We start from the raw sequence: 16,468 nt of genomic DNA, 5'->3' as shown, positions 1-16,468 counted from the left end.
TTTCCTGACTGTATCCCATTATCCGTGACTCACTTCCCTGTCAAATATTTAACTAACGCAGTTTTCAGTCCATGTGAACATCGAGGCACAATAAAAACTTCTAGTGAAGAGATTTCCCACTTGAAAGGTCCTTTACGAATTTTTCGTCATTCTTCTTATAGAATCCTGCAGAGAGCCCTGCAGAACGGAAACAGACCCGTTAGTCCATCTGTTCACTCCGGTCAGATATCAAATCTGATTTAGTCCATTTGCCAGCATTTGGCCAATATTCCTCCTGTGGTTGTACCCAACTTGACCACTTCCTCTGACAGCAATTTCTGTACACACAACACTCTCTGTGTGAAACATTTATCTTCAGGTCCTTTCTAAATCATTCGCCCTCTCGCCTTCAACCTATGCTCTCTTGTTCTGGACTCCCCTATACTGGGATCAGAACATGGCTATTCAGAATATCCATGCCCCTGATGATTTTATACACCTCTATAATGTCACCCCTCAGCCTCTTACACTCCAGGGGGAAATACCTCAACCTAATCAACCTCTCCCCGAAGCTCAAACCTCCAGTCCTGGGTCATCTGTATAAATCTTTTCTGCAGACAACCGAGTTGTACGCAGTATTCTTAAAGTGGCCTCACCAACATCCTGGGAGAGTTGGATTTGGCTGAATTCCCTTTGCTTTAGACAGTGAGGAGATTCCAGTGAATTCTGGTTACGGATCACCCAAAGGGTAGCACGGTAGTTAGCACTGCTGCCTCACAGCACCAGGGAATTGGGTTTGATTCCAACCTTAGGTGACTGTCCGTGTGGAGTTTGCACATTCGCCCCTTGTCTGTATGAGCTTCTAATGGGTGATCCAGTTTCCTATCACAGCTCAAATTTTGTAGGTTCGGTGGATTGGTCATGCTAAATTACCTGTAGTGTTCAGGGATATCTAGATTACGTACATTCGTCAGAGGTAAATATAGGGAAATGGATTGGGAAGGTGGATATGGACTTGTTGGCCCGAAAGGCCTGTTTCCACACTGCAGGGATTCCATTAAAATAAGAATGGTAACGATGACTTTAGAGTTTTTTTTTTAGCTCGCACACATTGCTGTGATGAGGAACAATGAAGGAGAGAGAGTGCAAGAGGCCGTGCCTTCTCAGGCAGATTACATTGTCTCCCTCTCTGAGCTGAATCACACAGGAATGCCATCCTCTCCCAAACTAGACCATGTCAGGTCTCCTTGTACATTGTACAAACTATGTCCACATCACATTCCCTGTTCCATGTAGGTGCACCATTGCTGCTGTCATACATGCACAGAGCCAAACCCTTAGCAGAAAATGGTCTCGGTCATTTTGAAATATGTTTACATGTCCCTGCGTCATTAAAAAAATAAAATGTTTAATTTATTCAGAATACCTGTGTTAAAATGAACGCTTTTTAAAACAAATACAGAAATTGCTGGAAAAGCTCCTTTTACATGCTGTAGTTGCACCAGCCTCTACCACTTCCTCTGGCAGCTCATTCCATACGCACACCACCCTTTGTGTGAAAAGGTGTCCTTTAGGCCTCATCAAAACCTTTCCCCTCTCACTTTCAAACAATGCCCTCTCGTATTGGACGCCCCTAACCTGGGGAAAAACCCTGACTACTCACCCTATCCATGACCGTTCTGATTTTATAAACCTTTACTGCTGCGAAATGTGACTCCAATCAACACGAATGGCTGTACTGTCAGTCATCCTGGGCCTAAATTCTGAAATGCAATACTGACACCTCTTCCTTCTCCATCAAGTCACAATTCTAAATCCATTTTAATCAGTTTGTTCAGGTGTATTATGAGACACTTCTGTGGGATTTGCCCCTAGACCTTTGTGCCCGGAGGTAGGGACACTAGACTCACTCTGCAATACCCATAAAGCTGTAACATTATTCTTCTGTGTGGTTGTTCATCAGCCCGTTCTGACATGCTGTAACATACCTCTGCAACAGGCAGGACTTGAATCCAGACCTTCTAGTCCAGAGCTTGGAGCACTACCACACAAGTTCAGGAATTGGAATCAAATCCAGAGATCTAGCTCAGAGGCAGGGACACTACCCAGCACACTACCATACCCAGATTTTGAGTCATATTTTAGAGCCCACTTTCTGCTCGGTGTGGATTTATTATAATCAGGTTACCATTACTGAATTACAAACAACACTTTGTATTATTAATCAAATGCAAGATATTTGTCTCAACTGTAGGATGTTGCGTCCACGTGCTGTGCCATCGAAATTAACTATGGCCATCTTTAATCGATATTATCTGTAGTCTGCAATATTAGGGAAAGAAATCTTGCAGACACACTCTGCCCAATGAAGGATCTCAAATAGATATTTATTACTGAACACCAGAGACGAAGGAAGAGCTTAATTTCTGGTCCCAAAACACCGATCACTCTTAACCAACTCTAACGTGCGACTGCCTTCTTCCTAAAACAATGAAATGATACCAGGTCGGTTATTACTGTCCAGCCTCTCCTCCTCACTGACTGTGTCTTCAATCTGTCCCTCCTCCTCCTATCCACACAAGGCAACCCTAGCTCGGGGTCTTTGTGAAAATCAAGGCCGGAGTGTGCAGGCCTCCTGGAGAGGGGGATGGGCATTTTAAAACTGAAGGGGGTGGGTGAGGTGGCAATAATATCACACACTGGACTGAGGGGTTGCAGATGGAGTTTAGTTTGGATTAATGAGAGGTATTGGATTTGGTAGATCAAACAAGAGCAGAATCTATACAATTAAAAGTATGGCCTAGAAACCTAGGCCGTCAGGTATAATTCTTTAAAATTTGCATCTCATACAGATGGAGTGGTTAAGAAGGTGTTTAACACACTTGTCTTCATAGGTCAGACCTTTGACTATCGGAATTGGGATGTCATGTTGTGGTTGTACAGTTCATTGGTGAGGCCCCTTCTGGAATACTGTGTCCAGTCTGGTCATCCTGCCCGCTCATTCCATAGGCACACCACCCTCTGGGTGAAAAAGCTGCCCCTTAGGTCACTTTTAAATGTTTCCCCTCTCACCTTAAACCTATGTCCTCTAGTTTTGGTCTCCCCTACCCTTCGAAAACACCTTGACTATTCACTTTGATATTATTGACCTTGATATCATTAAGCTGGAGAGGGTTGAGAACAGATTAACCTGGATGTTGCTGGGAATGGAGGGAGTGAGCTATAAGGAGAGGCTTGGTATGCTGGGACATTTTTCACAGGAGAGGATGAGATGAAGGGGTAACTTTACAGAGATTTATAAAATAATGAAGGGCACAGATATGCTGAAGGGCTGATGTATTTTCCCTGGAGTTGGGGATTCAAAACTGAGGGATATTTTAAGGTGCGAGGAAAAAGATTTACATAAGTCATGAGAGGTAATTATTTGAGATAGAATCTGGCTTGTGTGTGGAATTAACTTCCAGAGGAAGTGGTGAAAGTAGGGACAGTTACAACGTTTAAAAGACATTTAGATCAATCCATGGATAAGACATCAGTTTTGATGGTGCTGTGAGCAGCTGCCCTCGCCCTCCCCCTCTCTGAATGAATCCCTGTTGGTATTCACCCTCTGCCAATGTCTGTGCAGTGGCGTGGGGAGGCCAGCGGAGGGTGGCATTGCATCACTTTAAGCACCACAGAGACTGCCAGACCTGCCCCACACAGACACACACAGATACACACACAGCAATTGTTAGGCCACGGCGTGAAGCTCATCTGGTAACTTAAATGAAACAAAAAGAAATACTCAATTCGCCTCGTAAACTGTTAAAATATGAGTGACAGATCTACCAAATCCCACTGTTTAAATAAAAATATCAATTTATTTTTTAACTCTGAAAGTGAACATTTTACATCAACTATTCGCAACTCTGGGACTCCCTTTCTCTTTACTGCTTATTTCCCGACTCCAGTTCTACAGTAATATACTGTTTCTGGGTCTGCCATCCTCTCATACCACAGGTGCTTGCAAGCTCTCAGTTCAGAACTGCATTCACCCTCGCTTAAAGGTACAGTACACACTTTCAACTTCATCACATTATACCCTGATGAATATAGATAAGTGGGACCTATCCGGATTTCTCTTGCTCTGTGGTTTGTCAATATTTCATTTGCTCCATCTGGTGTGTGTCAGGATTTTTGTTGCTCCATTGACAGCATGTCATTATTCAACTTTGTCCATAGGAATATATCAGTATTTCACTTGCTCACACTCGTGTGTGTGGGGCTGGATTTCAGTTGTTTCATGGGGACTGTGACGCTATAACAATCTCAATGTTTGTAGATGGCACCGAACCTGGAAGAACTCTGAAGTCTATGGAGGACAGTGTGGAACTCTAACAGGACAATCACACGTTGGTGTAGTGTTCAGGTTTATGGCAGATGGGGATCAGTGCAGAGCAGTTTGTGGTGATATACTTTGGTAGGAAATACAATGAAAGACAGTTTAAAACAGGCTGTGCCATTGTAAAGGGGGTGTGGGAACAGAGAGTCCTGGGTGTATATGAGCACAGATTGTTGAAGATGTCAGGAGAAGTGGGGAGAGCAGTAACTATCACAGATTAGTTTCAGTATCTGAGCTGTTTACAGCTGACTCCCTCCTACACCTCCTGGGAGGTGGTGGTGACGATGTGTTGTGAGCCCACCCTCCTGCCCACTGAGACCGTGGGGTTTCCATTTGTACCAGCTCAACACAAAAGGGAGATGGCATCAAGGCCACGGCTTCTAGGTTGTGCCGGGGGGAAACGGAGCTGCCAGTGGGTTTAAAGTGAGAATTGCCCTTCACTGAACATTGCTCCTTACTCGGTCGGTGGGACCTGGATGTTTCAGAATCTCCACACGAGGTGTCCCTCTCCTCTCCAGCTCATACCATGGTCCTCCCCACATGGCAGGGGGAGGGGAGTGAGGGAACGGATATCGGGCATTCCACCACCCGGATAGGCCCTTCCTGTCCTATTCCAGGCTGTTTCTCCTGGGATGCGAGAAAGAGAGGGAGAGAGAGGGTGGGAGTGGGTGGCCCTGCTGTTAGTGCTGGTGTAGGTGGGGGACATGGTCATGGTGAGGTGTCTGGAGGGAGTCAGTCCACTTTGTTGTATCCATGCAGTGTTATTAATGTGGTGGTGGGGGGGGGGGGGGTAAAGTGGAGGGAGAGAGAGCGAGAGAGAGAGAAAGAGACAGACAGAGACAGAGAGAGAGCGAGAAAGTGCAGCATGCGGCAGTGAGAGTGATGGACCATGAGCCTTGTTCGGGGGTAGGTGCTATAACAGATACACAGTGAGTGTGAGGGAGCAGAGAGAATACGGTGACCCTTATCCTGACAGAGCGGGGAAGGTTATTGATGCTTGTCCTGTATTGCTGGACATTTCTTCAGACCGCAGATACTGCACTGAGCTGGGTGGTGAGCTCAGACCATGCTCGGTGGGTCTGGTGATGTGGCCCACTCTGGGAAGATAATGGTCCCCCTCTGTACTACCCATCCACCTGGCCCTCCGTGCTCCTGTCGACAAACCGTGGTGTAATTACCCCTTATCTGCCATGCTCGGGGTAAACTGTGCAGGGCAGCTCCAAACGGAGAAAGCTCAACCGTGTGCTCAGTGGCCTTTTAAAGATGGCGCCAGTGTCATGGATCATTGAATATCCAGGGACACCCGGGCGATGGTGAGTACCTCCAGCCATATTGGGTTGGAGAATCGGGCTGGTATTGAATGAGAGGGACACCATGGGGTGGGTGGTTAATGAGGTGAGTTCGATAAGATAGCACCAGGAAACTAGCTCGGCCTAGTGTAGATGATCCCTCTGTCACAGTCAATGGAAATGGCACTGAGACAAATTATTGTTAGATTTAGCCCAATGAGTCAAAGACTCTGTTGACCCTACACCCTGCAGAACAAATACTCATCCAAAACTCTGCATCATCCGAACTCCCACCAATATCATGTTCACCTACAATTCCTGGAAACACTTATGTTACAGGATGCTGTTAAAATGTTTTCATTTCTGCATTCTAAGACCTGGGAACACATCCTTTCATAACACTGTCTCTCAGTGTCCCCCTCTCTGTCTATTTCCCATATCCCTCCCATTTGTTATTGTTTAAACTGATTCCCCCTCCATCTCTGTATCTCTGTGGCAGTGTTGTTCACAGTCACTGCACCCCCTTGTCAGGGCACAATGGAGATATGGAGTTGTAAATGGATGTGAGCTGCACATCCTGTCACTTCCAGCCCGGGCTGCAAGTTTCCCCACGCTGGGCAGTGATCTATCACAGTGTTACAGATCAATGCACTGGGGTGGGGTACACAGTCCTACATGTTGGGAGGGTAACTGCTCCTGGTTTACAGATAGTGCACTGGGGTGATGTACACAGTCTTACATGCTGGGAGGGTAACTGCTCCTAGTTTACAGATAGTGCACTGGGGTGGGGTACACAGTCCTACATGTTCGGAGGGTAACTGCTCCTGGTTTACAGATTAATTCACGGGTGACCACTGCACAGGTCACTGTGCTGGTCAGTCATTCTGGTTGAGGTTTATAGATAATGCCCTGCTGTGGTCTGCACTTCTCCCGCTGCTGGACAGATATCTACTCCGGGGTTTTGGATCAATGCACTGCTGTGGTCTGCACAACTCCCCGTGTTGGACAGATATCTACTACGGGGTTATAGATGAATGCACTGCTGTGGTTTGCACAGCTCCGCGTGTTGGACAGATATCTAATCTGGGCTTATAGATCAATGCACTGCTGTGGTCTGCACTTCTCACCGCGCTGGACAGATAAGTGGTCTGGGATTATAGGTCAATGCCCTGATCTGATCTCTGCAGTGCTCCACTCTGGACAGATTGCTGGGTTGTACTGAGCAGGACAGTGGCCTGGTCTGCACAGTGTTCCACGGTGAACAGATATCTCCTCTAGGTTGATGGTGTCTGGGCTGATTCTGTGCGGTGAATTGAGAATGTGGTATATCTAACCATTTCAGCTGATCTGGCAATGCCTTTAGCTCCCAATCCTGTGACTGGACCCTCCGTCTCTCACCCCATTAATGTTACAGTGTGTCCAGGTACAGTACATCATGTTGGTGGGGTGGGTACGGGAGAAAGGAGATGGACAGGTCAAGGAGTTCCCTGGAACGTTCTGTCCCCGACATTCTATAACTGACATTCCCCGGAACGTTCTGTCCCTGACATTCTATAACTGACATTCCCAGGAACTTTCTGTTCCCGACATTCTATAACTGACATTCCCCGGAACGTTCTGTCCCCGACATTCTATAACTGACATTCCCAGGAACGTTCTGTCCCTGACATTCTATAACTGACATTCCCAGGAAAGTTCTGTCCCTGACATTCTATAACTGACACTCCCCAGAACGTTCTGTCCCCGACATTCTATAACTGACATTCCCCGGAAAGTGCTATCCCTGACATTCTATAACTGACATTGCCTGGAACGTTCTGTCCCTGACATTCTATAACTGACATTCCCCGGAACGTTCTGTCCCCGACATTCTATAACTGACATTCCCAGGAACGTTCTGTCCCTGACATTCTATAACTGACATTCCCCGGAACGTTCTGTCCCCGACATTCTATAACTGACATTCCCCGGAACGTTCTGTCCCCAACATTCTATAACTGACATTCCCCGGAATGTTCTGTCCCCGACATTCTATAACTGACATCCCCCGGAACGTTCTGACCCTGACATTCTATAACTGACATTCCCCGGAACGTTCTGTCCCCAACATTCTATTACTGACATCCCCCGGAACGTTCTGTCCCTGACATTCTATAACTGACATTCCCCGGAACATTCTGTCCCCGACATTCTAAAACTGACATCCCCCGGAAAGTTCTGTCCCCAGCATTCTATAACTGACATTCCCCGGAACGTTCTGTCCCTAACATTCTATAACTGACACTCCCAGGAACGTTCTGTCCCTGACATTCTATAACTGACATTCCCAGGAACGTTCTGTCCCTGACATTCTATAACTGACATTCCCCGGAACGTTCTGTCCCCGACATTCTATAACTGACATTCCCAGGAACGTTCTGTACCCAACGTTCTATAACTGACATTCCCCGGAACTTTCTGTCCCTGACATTCTATAACTGACATTCCCAGGAAGGTTCTGTCCCTGACATTCTATAACTGACATTCCCCGGAACGTTCTGTCCCAGACATTCTATAACTGACATTCCCAGGAACGTTCTGTCCCTGACATTCTATAACTGACACTCCCCGGAACGTTCTGTCCCCGACATTCTATAACTGACATTCCCCGGAACGTTCTGTCCCCGACATTCTATAACTGACATTCCCCGGAAAGTGCTATCCCTGACATTCTATAACTGACATTCCCCGGAACGTTCTGTCCCCGACATTCTATAACTGACATTCCCCGGAACGTTCTGTCCCCGACATTCTATAACTGACATTCCCAGGAACGTTCTGTCCCTGACATTCTATAACTGGCATTCCCTGGAACGTTCTGTCCCCGACATTCTATAATTGACATCCCCCGGAACGTTCTGTCCCTGACATTCTATAACTGACACTCCCTGGAACGTTCTGTCCCTGACATTCTATAACTGACATTCCCTGGAACGTTCTGTCCCCAACATTCTATAACTGACATTCCCCGGAACGTTCTGGCCCGACATTCTATAACTGACATTCCCCGGAACGTTATGTTCCCGACATTCTATAACTGACATTCCCAGGAACGTTCTGTCCCTGACAATCTATAACTGGCATTCCCCGGAACGTTCTGTCCCCGACATTCTATAACTGACATTCCCCGGATCGTTCTGTCCCCGACATTCTATAACTGACATTCCCCGGAAAGTTCTGTCCCCGACATTCTATAACTGACATTCCCAGGAACGTTCTGTCCCCGACATTCTATAACTGACATTCCCCGGAACGTTCTGTCCCCGACATTCTATAACTGACATTCCCCGGAACGTTATTTCCCTGACATTCTGTAACTGACATTTTTGTCATTAATGCCGACCTTCCCATTTGTTATTCCAGCTCCAATTATTTTACTAAATCACTGAATACAGAGACACATTTGAAAATCTCACTGGGTCCCCGATCAAACGGGTCCCTTTGCCTCCAGGCTGATGGATAATGGGTTTGTTTTCCTTCCTCACAGTTAACGTAGTGACCATCTACGTCCTGCTTTATAAAGATTGTGGATTGTCTCCATGTGTCAGACGTTACCTGGGGGCCATGGCAGCGGCGGATCTCCTGGTCATTATCCTCGACCTGATCCTGAGACACATTCCCATTGTTTATTGGGAACAGTTTTATTTCCTGAGGGTCTCCGTCCCGGTGTGTAATATCCACGCCGTCCTGCTTTATGCAGCCACTGACTGCTCTGTCTGGTTCACCGTCACTTTCACCTTTGATCGGTTTGTGGCCATTTGTTGCCAGAAGCTGAAAAGTAAATATTGCAGTGAGAAGACGGCGGCTGTGGTTCTGGGAGCAGTGACTGTGCTGAGCTGTTTAAAGAACATTTTCTGGTATTTTATGCTCACGGCTCGGTATTCTCTGTGGAACACCCCCTGGTTTTGTGAGGTAACAGGCGCTGGTCTATTATCCAGTGTCTGGGTCACAATTGAGTCCCTCCACCACATTCTAACCCCGGGTGTCCCATTTCTCCTGATTCTGCTGCTCAATGCTCTCACCGTCAGACACATTTTAGTGACCAGCAGAGCCCGCAGGAGACTCCGCGCTCACACCAATGGGGACGCTCAGTCTGACACTGAAATGAGAAACCGAAAAAAATCCATCATTTTACTGTTTGTGATCTCGGCCAATTTCATCCTGTTATGGTCGATGTTAATGCTGTATTCTATATGGAGTCGGATGTGGCAGATTGGGTATTGGTCTGTGTATCTTGATTACTTTGTGCAGGAATTGGGCTTCATGCTGCAGCTCCTCAGTTGCTGCACAAACACCGCGATTTATGCCGTGACCCAGACTAAGTTCAGGCAGCAGCTGAAGAATGTGCTGAAATATCCCTTCACCCAAATCCATCCATCCATCAAATTCCCTCATTAATCAATCCATCCGGGATTTTCTCATTTCAGTTCAGTGTTTCAGCAATGGAGCAGCCTGTCGCTATGGTAACAGACTGAGGGTAGGGCTGGTTTGTCCAGCCTTATCCCACAGGGGGGTTACAGGGAAATATTTCAATGTTTCTCACAACTCAGGGGCCAGTGAGAAAAGGCACCATCCCACTGACTGTATCCATCACTTCCATTTGTAACCAATAAAAATGTTGATTAAAGCGGGCCGAGCAGCAGAGTGACCGATGTTGTTGTGTGTCTTTGTGTTGGAGAAGCTGAGCTGGAGAGAGACAGACTCAATAACAAGTCCTCGTCCTCAGGGAAGGGAAGGGCACCGGGCCCTGAGCTCAGGAGCTGGGTTTAACTCCCTCTGTCCCTCCCACTCCAACCTGGCCTCCCCAGTTCCTCACCCCCACTCTTCCTCCTCAATTCTCTCCCTCTCTCTCTCTTTCTGCACACTGTCTCTCTCTCTCACCTCCTCTCCCTTTCACTCTCTCTGGTCCCCTCTAAGACACCACCCCTCAACCCCGGTTTCTCCACCTGCTTCCACTATTCTTTCTGCCTCACTCTCCCTCTCTCTCTCACACCCCCAACATGAGTTTATCCACCTGCCTCCATTCTTCTCTCTCCCCCTCACCCTCACTCTCTCTCTCCTGCCATCTGTCTCCCTCCCACAATTCCGTCTCTACCCCAATTTCTCCACTTCCCAACATCTCTCAATCATCTCACCCCACCCCCCACACGCAGCTTCACCACCAACCCCCAGTCTCTGGGTCAGAGGGAGAGGGAAGGACTAGGGAGACAGAGTGTATCAGAGAGAGAGGAAGGGCAGGACAGGAGGGAGAGAGATTGAGTCAGAGAGAAACGGAGGGAGGTGGGGAGAGAGAGAGACACCGAGGGAGGGGGATCGAGAGTGGGAGAAGATGGAGAGAGAGCAAAGGAGCAGGGAGAGACAGAGGGAGAGAGAGAGGGAAGGGAGAGATAAGGTGAGGGAGGGAGAGAGAGAAATAGGGGAGGACATAATGAGAGAGGGGTCAGAGAGAGGGGGGACAGAGAGAGGGGGACAGAGAGAGGGGGTACAGAAAAGGGGGAGATAGAGAGGGCGACAGAGAGAGGGGCACAGAGAGTGGGGGAGATAGAGGGGGGTCAGGGAGAGAGGGGGTCAGAGAGAGGGGGACAGAGAGAGAGGGGGACAGAGACAGAGGAGGGCAGAGAGAGAGGCGGGACAGAGTGTGGGGAAGATAGAGGGGGACAGAGAGAGAGGGGGACAGTGAGAGGGGGGAAGAGAGAGGCGGGTGGGAGGGTGAAGGGGCAGAGAGAGGGTGACAGAGAGAGGGGCACAGAGAGAGGGGATATAGAGAGAGACAGGGAGAGGGGTGCAGAGTGAGGGGGGAGAGGGGGGTCAGAGAGAGGGGACAGAGAGTGAGGGATGGAGAGAGTGGGGGACAGAGAGAGGGGGGGACAAAGAGAGCGGGGGCAGAGAGAGAGGGAGCAGGGAGAGGGCGACAGAGAGGGGCAGAGAGCGGGGGAGAGATCGACGGGACAGAGAGAGAGGGACAGAAAGAGTGGGGGAGAGAGAGAGAGAGAGGGGGGACAGAGAGAAGGGAGGACAGAGAGAGGGGTAAAGAGTGGGAGAGAGAGGGGGTCAGAGAGAGGGGGACAGAGAGATGGCAGAGAGAGGGCAACGGAGAGAGGGGGACAGAGAGAAGGGGACAGAGAGAGGGGTACAGAGGGGAGAGAGAGGGGGTCAGAGAGAGGGGGACAGAGAGTGGGGGGATGGAGAGAGTGGGGGACAGAGAGAGGGGGACAGAGAGAGGGGGCAGAGAGAGGGCGACAGAGTGGGGGTCAGACAGCGGGGGGGGGGGAGAGAGAGGGGACAGAGAGAGGGGGACAGAGAGAGAGGGGGAGATAGAGGGGACAGAGAGAGGGGGACAGAGAGAGGGGAAGATAGAGGGGACAGAGAGAGGGGGACAAAGAGTGGGGGAAAGAGAGGGTACAGAGTGGGGGGAAGAGAGGGGGTCAGAGAGTGGGGGACAGAGAGTGTGGGGTTGGAGAGAGTGGGAGACAGAGAGAGAGGGGTCAGAGAGGGGGGCAGAGAGAAGGGGGCAAAGAGAGGGTAACAGAGAGGGGGTCAGAGAGCAGGGGAGAGAGATAGGGGACAGAGAGAGGAGGACAGAGAGAGGGGGAGATAGACGGGACAGAGAGCAGGGGAGAGAGTTAGGGGACAGAGAGATGAGTACAGAGAGAGGGGGAGATAGAAGGGACAGAGAGAGGGGGACAGAGATGGGGGACAGAGAGGGGTACAGAGTGGGGGGAGAGAGTGGGACAGAGAGTGGGGGGATGGAGAGAGTGGGGGACAGAGAGAGAGGGGGGACAGAGAGGGGGCAGAGAGAGGGGGTACAGAAAAGGGGGAGATAGAGAGGGCGACAGAGAGAGGGGCACAGAGAGTGGGGGAGATAGAGGGGGGTCAGGGAGAGAGGGGGTCAGAGAGAGGGGGACAGAGAGAGAGGGGGACAGAGACAGAGGAGGGCAGAAAGAGAGGCGGGACAGAGTGTGGGGAAGATAGAGGGGGACAGAGAGAGAGGGGGACAGTGAGAGGGGGGAAGAGAGAGGCGGGTGGGAGGGTGAAGGGGCAGAGAGAGGGTGACAGAGAGAGGGGCACAGAGAGAGGGGATATAGAGAGAGACAGGGAGAGGGGTGCAGAGTGAGGGGGGAGAGGGGGGTCAGAGAGAGGGGACAGAGAGTGAGGGATGGAGAGAGTGGGGGACAGAGAGAGGGGGGGACAAAGAGAGCGGGGGCAGAGAGAGAGGGAGCAGGGAGAGGGCGACAGAGAGGGGCAGAGAGCGGGGGAGAGATCGACGGGACAGAGAGAGAGGGACAGAAAGAGTGGGGGAGAGAGAGAGAGGGGGGACAGAGAGAAGGGAGGACAGAGAGAGGGGTAAAGAGTGGGAGAGAGAGGGGGTCAGAGAGAGGGGGACAGAGAGATGGCAGAGAGAGGGCAACGGAGAAAGGGGGACAGAGAGAAGGGGACAGAGAGAGGGGTACAGAGGGGAGAGAGAGGGGGTCAGAGAGAGGGGGACAGAGAGTGGGGGGATGGAGAGAGTGGGGGACAGAGAGAGGGGGACAGAGAGAGGGGGCAGAGAGAGGGCGACAGAGTGGGGGTCAGACAGCGGGGGGAGGGGGGGGAGAGAGAGGGGACAGAGAGAGGGGGACAGAGAGAGAGGGGGAGATAGAGGGGACAGAGAGAGGGGGAGAAAGTGAGGTCTGCAGATGCTGGAGATCAAAGTTGAAACTTTATTGCTGGAACAGCACAGCAGGTCAGGCAGCATCCAGGGAACAGGAGATTCGACGTTTCGGGCACAGGCCCTTCTTCAGGAATGAGCAGAGAGTGTTCAGCAGGAGAAGATAAAAGGTAGGGAGGAGGGACTTGGAGGAGGGGAGTTGGAAATGTGATAGGTGGAAAGAGGTCAAGGTGAGGGTGATAGGTCGGAGTAGGGTGGAGGCGGAGAGGTCAAGAAGAAGACTGCAGGTCAGGAAGGCGGTGCCGGGCTGGAAGGATCCGGCTGAGACAAGGTGGGGGGAGGGGGGATGAAGAAACTGGTGAAGTCCAAGTTCATCCCCTGCGGTTGGAGGGTTCCCAGTCGGAAGATAAGACGCTCCTCCTCCGACCGTCGGGTTGTTGTGGTTTGGCGGTGGATGAGTCCAATGACCTGCATATCCTCGGTGGAGTGGGAGGGGGAGTTGAAATGCTGTGCCACAGGTTGGTTGGGTTGGTTCGTCCGGGTGGCCCAGAGGTGCTCCCTGAATCGCTCCGCAAGTAGGCGGCCTGTCTCCCCAATATAGAGGAGGCCACACCGGCTGCAGCGGATGCAGTAGATGATGTGGGTGGAGGTGCAGGTGAATCTGTGGCGGATATGGAAGTTTCCCTTGGGGCCTTGGAGAGAAGTGAGGGGGGAGGTGTGGGCGCAAGTGTTGCACCTCCTGCGGTTGCAAGGGAAGGTGCCGGGAGTGGTGGTTGGGTCGGTGGGGGGTGTGGATCTGACAAGGGAGTCGCGGAGGGAGTGGTCTCTACGGAAAGCTGATAGGGGAGGGGAGGGAAATATATCCTTGGTGCTGGGGTCTGTTTGGAGGTGGCGGAAGTGACGGCGGATGATGCGCTGTACATGGAGATTGGTGGGGTGGTAGGTGAGGACCAGTGGGGTTCTATCCTGGTGGCGGTTGGAGGGGCGGGGCTCAAGGGCGGAGGAGCGGGAAGTGGAGGAGATGCGGTGGAGGGCACCGTCGACCACGTCGGGGGGGAAATTGCGGTCCTTGAAGAAGGAGGCCATCTGTGTTGTATGTAATTTGAACTGGTCCTCCTGGGAGCAGATGCGGCGGAGACGAAGGAATTGGGAGAATGGGATGGCGTTTTTACAGGGGGCAGGATGGGAGGAGGTGTAGTCCAGGTAGCTGTGTGAGTCGGTAGGTTTGTAGTAGATGTCCGTGTTGATTCGGTCGCCTGAGATAGAAACAGAAAGGTCTAGGAAGGGGAGGGAGGAGTCCGAGACTGTCCAGGTGAATTTGAGGTCGGGGTGGAAGGTGTTGGTGTAGTGGATGAACTGTTCAACCTCCTCGTGGGAGCACGAGGTAGCGCCGATACAGTCATCAATGTAGCGAAGAAAAAGATGGGGGGTGGGGCCAGTGTAGTTGCGGAAGATGGATTGTTCCACATACCCTACGAAGAGGCAGGCATAGCTGGGGCCCATGCGGGTGCCCATGGCTACTCCTTTTGTTTGGAGAAAGTGGGAGGATTGGAAAGAAAAGTTGTTCAGGGTGAGGACCAGTTCGGTCAGTCGAAGGAGGGTGTCGGTGGAAGGGTACTGGGTGGTACGGCGGGAAAGGAAGAAGCGGAGTGCTTTGAGTCCTTCGTGATGGGGGATGGAGGTGTACAGGGACTGGATGTCCATGGTGAAGATGAGGCGTTGGGGACCGGGGAAGCGGAAATCCTGGAGGAGGTGGAGGGCGTGGGTGGTGTCACGAACGTAGGTGGGGAGTTCTTGGACTAATGGGGACAGGACCGTGTCGAGGTATGCCGAGATGAGTTCGGTTGGGCAGGAGCAGGCTGAGACGATGGGTCGTCCGGGACAGTCAGGTTTGTGGATTTTGGGCAGGAGGTAGAAACGGGCGGTTCGGGGTTGTGGGACTATGAGGTTGGAGGCGGTGGATGGGAGGTCCCCTGAGGTGATGAGGTTATGGACGGTCTGGGAGATGATGGTTTGGTGGTGGGGGGTGGGGTCATGGTCAAGGGGACGGTAGGAGGAGGTATCTGCGAGCTGGCGTTTGGCCTCAGCGGTGTAAAGGTCAGTGCGCCAAACTACTACTGCGCCTCCCTTGTCAGCTGGTTTGATGGTGAGGTTGGGGTTGGAACGGAGGGAGTGGAGGGCTGCGCGTTCCGAGGGTGAGAGGTTGGAGTGGGTGGGGGGAGTGTGGGAGTTCAGGTAGCGGTTAATATCGCGGCGGCAGTTTGCTATGAAGAGGTCGAGGGCAGGTAGGAGGCCAGCACGGGGTGTCCAGGTGGACGGGGTGTGTTGGAGGTGGGAGAAGGGGTCGTCAGAGGGTGGGCGAGGGTCTTGATTGAAGAAGAAGGCACGGAGGCGAAGGCGGCGGAAGAATTGTTCGGTGTCACTCCGTGTATTGAATTCATTGACCCGAGAACGTGTGGGAACGAAGGTGAGACCTCTGCTGAGGACTGATCTTTCATCCTCAGAGAGGGGCAAGTCTGGAGGGATGGTGAACACACGGCAGGGCTGGGAGCTAGGACCTGGTGTGGGGCTGGAGCTGGATGTGGGGGCGGGGCTAGGCCTGGGGGCGGGGACAGAGGTCGGCTTGGGGGCGGAGTTGGACATGGTGATAGAGACCGGCGGGGGGGCGGGGTTAGTCGCGGTGACGGAACTCGGCCGGGGGGCGAGAGGGGGACAGAGAGAGGGGGAGATAGAAGGGACAGAGAGAGGGGGACAGAGAGTGGGGGACAGAGAGGGGTACAGAGTGGGGGGAGAGAGTGGGACAGAGAGTGGGGGGATGGAGAGAGTGGGGGACAGAGAGAGAGGGGGGACAGAGAGGGGGCAGAGAGAAGGGGGCAGAGAGAGAGGGGGCACAAAGAGGCAACAGAGAGAGGGGAACAGAGAGAGAGGGGGAACAGAGAAAGGAGGAACAGAGAGAAGGAGGGATAGAGGGAGACGGGGACAGAGAGAGGGGGACAGAGAAGAGGGGAACAGATAAAGGAGAAACAGAAAGAAAGGGGGATAGAGAGAGAGAGGGGGACAGAGAGAGGGATCGGGTAACAGAGAGAGTGGGGGCAGAGAGAGGGCAACAGAGAGGAGGTCAGAGAGCGGGGG

The 16,468-nt window shown here is 51.6% G+C and overlaps 1 protein-coding gene across 1 annotated transcript in view; it reads left to right on the top strand.

Moving 5' to 3' along the window:
- The window catches only part of LOC148147121 (putative G protein-coupled receptor 139), a 99,270-nt gene extending 89,184 nt beyond the window's left edge, over positions 1 to 10,086 (top strand). Inside the window, exon 2 of the mRNA XM_087996189.1 lies at positions 9,176 to 10,086. Within this exon, the coding sequence (XP_087852315.1) occupies positions 9,176 to 10,086 (911 nt within the window). The remainder of the gene's footprint in view (positions 1 to 9,175) is intronic.
- Positions 10,087 to 16,468: the final 6,382 nt, after the last annotated feature.

Source organism: Chiloscyllium plagiosum, unplaced genomic scaffold (genome assembly GCF_037043375.1).
Source record: "Chiloscyllium plagiosum isolate Xiang-an unplaced genomic scaffold, Cpla_swu_hap1 HiC_scaffold_18, whole genome shotgun sequence".
Classification (NCBI taxonomy): domain Eukaryota; kingdom Metazoa; phylum Chordata; class Chondrichthyes; order Orectolobiformes; family Hemiscylliidae; genus Chiloscyllium; species Chiloscyllium plagiosum.
This window is presented reverse-complemented; position numbering and strand designations above follow the sequence as displayed.